This window comes from Typha latifolia, chromosome 15, assembly GCF_019914945.1.
Source record: "Typha latifolia isolate L0001 chromosome 15, TyphaL0001v2, whole genome shotgun sequence".
Classification (NCBI taxonomy): Eukaryota; Viridiplantae; Streptophyta; class Magnoliopsida; order Poales; family Typhaceae; genus Typha; species Typha latifolia.
In genome coordinates this window covers 1,633,298-1,639,844 of record NC_133100.1, presented here as the reverse complement: position 1 = coordinate 1,639,844, position 6,547 = coordinate 1,633,298, and the positions used below count along the sequence as shown (strand labels likewise).

The 6,547-nt window shown below is 37.8% G+C and overlaps 1 protein-coding gene across 1 annotated transcript; it reads left to right on the top strand.

The window, feature by feature from the left end:
• Positions 1 to 612: 612 nt before the first annotated feature.
• LOC140801791 (serine hydroxymethyltransferase 4) lies at positions 613 to 4,105 on the top strand. Its single transcript, XM_073157074.1, has 4 exons — positions 613 to 1,543; positions 2,345 to 2,735; positions 2,816 to 2,917; positions 3,633 to 4,105. The coding sequence occupies exons 1-4, from the start codon at positions 719 to 721 to the stop codon at positions 3,875 to 3,877; spliced, it is 1,563 nt and encodes a 520-aa protein (XP_073013175.1). The 5' UTR covers positions 613 to 718; the 3' UTR covers positions 3,878 to 4,105.
• Positions 4,106 to 6,547: the final 2,442 nt, after the last annotated feature.

Below are 6,547 nucleotides of genomic sequence, written 5' to 3'. Positions count from 1 at the left end.
ATATATTGAGGAAAACTTACAATTTGTGTAACTTATAGCCTACAAACTTATAATATATATAAAAAAATAGTATTATTGTAAATAAAATTGAGTTACAAAATAGTTAAATTTTGATAAAAAACACATTTAGTTTTGATTGAAAAACTAATAGTTTTTCATACATTAGAACTACAAGATGGATAAATGACACAAATAAAAAATTAGATGGGGGCACTTTCATATTTATATAACTACAAAGTGTAAAACATATTTTTAGTAAGTATAAATTACATATAATATAATATATTAGTATTACTTTAATATTTAAGCATATAGATATGAGTTAATAAATTTAAAGTTACCAACGTGACGACTTATTATGGTTATTCTTCCGTAGATATTGATTGATATTCGATAGATTTTTCATGAGAGTGTTATATACACATAATTTGAAGTCGTTGTGACTTAATTATTTTATAAATTGGATTAGTTGTCCAACCTATACTGTACGCCGGAGTAGAGCTAGTTTATTTGTATCACATTTAGCCTTGAATTCAAAACTATAAAAAAATAAAATAAAATAAAATAAAAATAGGAGGTGTAATAGTAAATGCAATTAAATTACAACCATCCATCACACTGTCTCTTCCATCCCCCAATTTTAAGCAAAACAACACCCTAAAATAATTCTGTTCCACACCCACCTCCCACCACCAACCCCAAATCCCCCACCCCTCTCATGTTCACCGTACCCCTCCTTCCTATATATCTCCCCTTCCATTCCTCTCCTCTTCGCGTCCTCCACTCCACTCGCTTCCTCTCTCCTTCTCCTCCTCCTCTCTCCTCTCGCCTCCTCCTCCCTCCTCCAATCTCCGCCGCCGCCGCCATGGATTCCGTCGCCTCTTGGGGCCTCACCCCTCTCTCCTCCGCCGATCCGGAGATCCACGACCTCATCGAGCGCGAGAAGCATCGCCAGTCCCACGGCATCGAGCTCATCGCCTCCGAGAACTTCACCTCCTTCGCCGTCATCGAGGCCCTCGGCTCCGCCCTCACCAACAAGTACTCTGAGGGTATGCCCGGCAACCGCTACTACGGAGGCAACGAGTTCATCGACCAGATCGAGAACCTCTGCCGCGACCGTGCTCTCGCCGCCTTCCACCTTGACCCGGCCAAGTGGGGGGTCAACGTCCAGCCCTACTCCGGCAGCCCCGCCAACTTCGCGGCGTACACCGCGATCCTCAACCCCCATGATCGGATTATGGGGCTTGATCTCCCTTCCGGTGGGCACTTGACTCACGGGTACTACACAGCTGGCGGGAAGAAGATCTCGGCTACCTCGATCTATTTCGAGAGTTTGCCATACAAGGTGAGCCCGGTGACGGGGTTCCTTGATTACGAGAAGTTGGAGGAGAAGGCGTTGGATTTCCGGCCAAAGCTCATCATTTGCGGGGGGAGTGCGTATCCCAGGGATTGGGACTATGGAAAGTTTAGATCCATTGCGGATAAGTGTGGGGCGATGCTTCTTTGCGATATGGCGCACATCAGTGGCCTGGTGGCCGCGCAGGTAATGATTCGTTATCTGTTTCCTAACTTTTGATATTGGTTTTGGTAGTAAGATGGGATTTTGGGATTCGAGTTTTTGTGGTTTTTAATATGAATGGAGCAGTGCGTTTGGTTAACTCACTGTGAGATCTGGATTAGATCTATGAAATTGGCTGTTTTAAGATGAGATCGCGTCTGATCTTGGAAAAGTGTAGCTTTTTTCTCTTATTCTTGTAAGATCTGATCTAAATGTCTCGAAGCTGTTTGAGTTCGTCGGTCTGAGTATACTTGCATAGTGACTAGATGAAATCTAGAACAAATGAATTCATAATTTAACATTTTATATTCACTGGATTTACTTAATATTTTCTTAATGTTGTCTATGAATATTCTAATGTCATGTGGATCTAGTCAAACGATTTCTTGTATTGGGTAGACAGTAGAATTTTAATATCATCGCATTTCTATATCCAGTTCATATTGATCTGTGTGACCTTCCCCAAATAGTTGGGACTAAAGATGTTCTTCGCATTTGTATCATATTTGATACGAGTGTTATTTTGAAACTATACTTTTTTTTTAATGTTTATATCTCTGCTTTTCTTGAATTCATGCATATGAAAGAGAGAAATTAAGTGAATAATTTGCTACCTTTTCAAGGATTATTATTCAATAGCAAAGAGTTTCGTTTTTTCACACAACAAATTATCTGCTTTCCTCATTGAGAGAGTTGAGGACAATTCATGAGTCTGGCTGATCTATTTGTAATTATATTTGTTTCTTAGAACTTTGGTAATGATTCCTTTTGTCCTGGTTGATGTAGGAAGCTGCAAACCCATTCGAATTCTGTGACTTAGTGACCACCACGACTCACAAGAGTCTTAGAGGACCAAGAGCTGGCATGATCTTTTACAGGAAGGGACCTAAGCCTCCCAAGAAGGGCCAGCCGGAGGGTGCTGTGTATGACTATGAGGATAAGGTTAACTTTGCTGTGTTCCCATCACTTCAAGGTGGTCCTCATAATCACCAAATTGCAGCACTGGCAGTGGCCTTGAAACAGGCCACGACACCTGGGTTCAAGACCTATGCCAAGCAGGTCAAGGCCAACGCTGTCGCCCTTGGGAACTATCTGATGAGCAAAGGCTACAAAATGGTTACTGATGGCACTGAGAACCATCTCGTCCTCTGGGATCTCCGTCCTATTGGCTTGACTGGTATCTAAAACTATACTTTCATTTGCAATCATCTTTTTGATGTTCAGCAATTAATCTTACCCTATTTACTATGTTTGTAGGAAACAAGGTTGAGAAACTCTGTGATTTGTGCAATATTACTTTGAACAAGAATGCTGTCTTTGGGGACAGCAGCGCATTGTCTCCTGGTGGTGTTCGGATTGGTGAGGACATTTTAACCCTTTACTGGGATTCTACTTTTTTATCAATTCTTCTCTTTTTAGTAGACTTTCAGAGGTTCTTACAGGTTTATATCTGCTATATTTGATGTTTAGAGTAATTGTCTAAAGATCTGTACGATTGGTATAGTTATAACTATTATGATCTGTTATCTTATAGATCTGGTGGAATTCAACTGCAAAAATAAGATGCTTTTATGATTTTACCAACTGCAAAAATAAGATGCTTTTATGATTTTACCAACTGCATTGGTCACAAAAGACTCATTGATCTGTATGTCATGCATGCTTTCCAACAATTAGCAGGCCTGTTTGGGGCTTGCTAGATCTACTCAAAAAGTGCAATCATGACAGCTTGTACAAGGATGCTTTTTTTTCCCCTCTGTCCCCCCTATGAGCCCCACTGGGCACCCCATATGGACATGCTTATTTGTAGAGATGCAGATCTAGGAGTCCTCTTAAATAATAGCAAATTGAGGGCAAGGTATTTGGCAGTATATTCAAACAAGCTTTAGTCACTGAAAACTAAAATTGCATGTTTGTTTCCAGTAAAGAAGCAAGTAAAATGTTTTTATGAAACTTGGTAACGAACTTTCAACCAGATTGCTGCATGTATCTTATTCTATTCACCCCTATATTTCCTGTATGGTATTTTCCAAGTTGGTGAATGCTATCGCTTACCATTTGATCATCTTTCCAGGTGCCCCTGCAATGACATCAAGGGGTTTGGTTGAGAAGGACTTCGAGCAGATCGCCGAGTTCCTTCACCAGGCAGTCACCATTTGCTTGAGCATCCAGAAGGAGCATGGGAAGCTCCTCAAGGACTTCAACAAGGGATTGGTGAATAACAAGGATATTGAAAATCTCAAGGCCGCAGTTGAGAAGTTTGCCTCCTCCTTCGACATGCCTGGCTTCCAAATGTCTGAGATGAAGTACAAGGATTAGGGCCCAACTTTGCGATTCTCCTTTGTTTTGAGAACTTATGCTTTTGCTTCCCAACTCTTTCACCTTTTCTTCTGTTTCTTTTCTTCAGTTTCTGATCTTTCTTTTGCCTCCGTTTGTTTGAGATTGTCTCTGGAAAGACGACAAATCCTATTTAACAACTAAGATGTATTCCATGAATACTAGCTTTGTTTTCCTGAGCAATAAAGGTGTAGTAATGGTCTTACTTCATAGCATTGTTGTCTTGCTGATGTGATGTCCTGAGATTTCATTTTGTTCCTGCTATTATTAGCCGGCATTGTTTCAGTCATAAAAAAAGAGAAAACATTAATCCCAACTCTGCTTCATTTGCTCGTTCTTCTTTGTTGAACTCCAGGAAGACCTGTAAATGTAATTTATACCATGGTCATTAATTTTACTAAAGTGGATGCTTTCAGAGGAAGGGAGAGATTAGCACTGGCTTTCGAGGTTTGCTAGAAAAGATGTGAAGCAGTTACTCTCAACAAACTTAAAATAGGGGAAATTATATTTTACTCTTATGTGGTTAGGCATAAATTTATTTCATGGCTTGTATAGTCTCCTTTATGTCACTTTACCTACTTAAGTTTATATTCATACTAGAACTATTATTCTTTTTATTAGATAATCTTTCCAACGTATTTAAAATAATATTAGTTAGATTTTAAATAATAAATATATAATAAATATATGTATATTTTTGTTATATACAATTGTATTCGTGATATTTTTGTAGGTGTTAGAAAGCTTTCGATTATCTATAATTTTGTCTCTAATAAATATCTTTAAATTTGATATATATATTGAACATCACTGCAACCATTCATGTTTACAAGAACAAGTTTTTCGAGTAGCAATGTCAATCATCGTTGCGGCAGCGGAATTGCCTCAAGCAACCCCGAGTATAGGGGTTCTCCGGTGTCGGGCGTCTCGGCTCTTGCTTGCATGCGCCGGTGAGCGAGCACCAGTCGATGAAGTGAGCAGGCCCACCGGCCTTGGCCGCCTCGACTTGGGCTTGGCCCAACAACAAAAGGCCCATTAAGGCGAGGCCCAGCAAGAGCATTTGTCTCTCGGCCATTTGGTGCTCTCTAGATTGTGTTCTTGGAAGAGGAATGGGAGAATTTATAGGCAAGGGATGGAATAAATGGAGTTATGCTGGTGAAGTTATTTTAAGCTCATTTGGCTCATTGGCAGTTTGATTCTTAACTTTATCTTCTAATATTGGCTCATAGATGTAACTTATATGATTTGTATGGGATTTGTTGTTCTGTTCGACTATTTTTATACTTCTAACTTTTTACATTAATCCAGGTCATTTGTGCTAGAATTAGGAAATGGGTTATCCACAGATCATTTATTTTGAATCCAATTAGAATGATTATTAATCTTAATGAAAGACTTAAAAATCAGAGGCACAATTTCCTAATATCTTGCTTATAAATAATATTAATGTGGAATGATAACAGAAAAATAAGCAGAAGCAGCGAACATCAAGATCTTTAGGTGAAAAACCCTAAAATTGCTTAAAAAATTATGAATCTAAACTCAAATTAAAAAAAAAAAGAATCACTAATTAATATAGCAGTTTACAACACACAATTACAGACTCCTGTCGATACTTATAACTTTATCTATAATCGTCTTCGCTGATCGGCTCTCAATCTCTGTGAGCTATGAGATTGATAAATCTAAGATTGATCAAATCATCTCTCTAACCCTTGAGAAGCTATTCTTCATGATTTGAAGAACTAAAGTTGAGTAGATTGGAAGTTGAGGCGCATTCTATCTAACAAGGTTTAGTTCCAAGAGCTCTCCTCCAAAAATGATCAAAGATGGCTGCTAGAGTTAGATTTAAATAACCCTTAAATACCTTATAAGATAAAATATCCTTGAAAAATATTCGACAAAATATTCTAGCAATATTTTTCGATGTTGTTCGAATGTTCAAGTCATTGCATTCGGATGACTAACCCTAGACTTTTGTTCTCTGGAACTTCGAATATTCGAAGTTGTATTCAAACAACTGTGAATCTGAAATTTTTATTTTTTGTAAATGCAAATGTTTAAAGTGTTGTTCATAGGGGGGTGTCAAACTAAACAAACAGCTTGGGCTTGGCTCTGCTCGAGCTAAGTTGAGTTTAAGCTTTGTTTTTAGTCTTGATTTGAATTTCGAGCTGAGCCTAAGTCGGAGCTCACATTTTAGATGTTTATCCAAATTATTTATTTAACTTATTATACTATTCTAAAAACTTAAATTGCTGACTAGCTTCTAATTTCGAAATCCTAGAAGCAATGGTGGAGTTAGGACAATTAATTTGAGTTTGGTACTCAAGAAGACAATCTCTTCCGGCAAATGTGATACAAATGAAAATTTTGATAATAGCTTAATTTTGAGCATTAACTAAGAGGGTAATCTAGCAGTAGGATGAGAAAACAAGGATGCAAATAAATGACTATGGTGTTTGGTTAGAAAAATAAGGATAAGATATAATAAGTGTGTTTGATAAATAAACAAAATATGAATCCTTAGGTATGCTCATATATCGATTGAAAAATTATAATATTTGTCTTACTACATATTATCAATAAAATAAATGTGAAAAGTGTGAAAAAGATAATAACAAAGAAAAAGATTTTTACTTTGAAAACTTCTAA

Bases quoted from the DNA above. Each gene is read 5' to 3' on its own strand.
- LOC140801791 (XM_073157074.1), top strand. From the start codon at position 719: ATGTTCACCGTACCCCTCCTTCCTATATATCTCCCCTTCCATTCCTCT. The intron at 1,544-2,344 runs GTAATGATTCGT...TGGTTGATGTAG, and splicing joins GTGGCCTGGTGGCCGCGCAG to GAAGCTGCAAACCCATTCGA. The intron at 2,918-3,632 runs GTGAGGACATTT...TCATCTTTCCAG, and splicing joins TCCTGGTGGTGTTCGGATTG to GTGCCCCTGCAATGACATCA.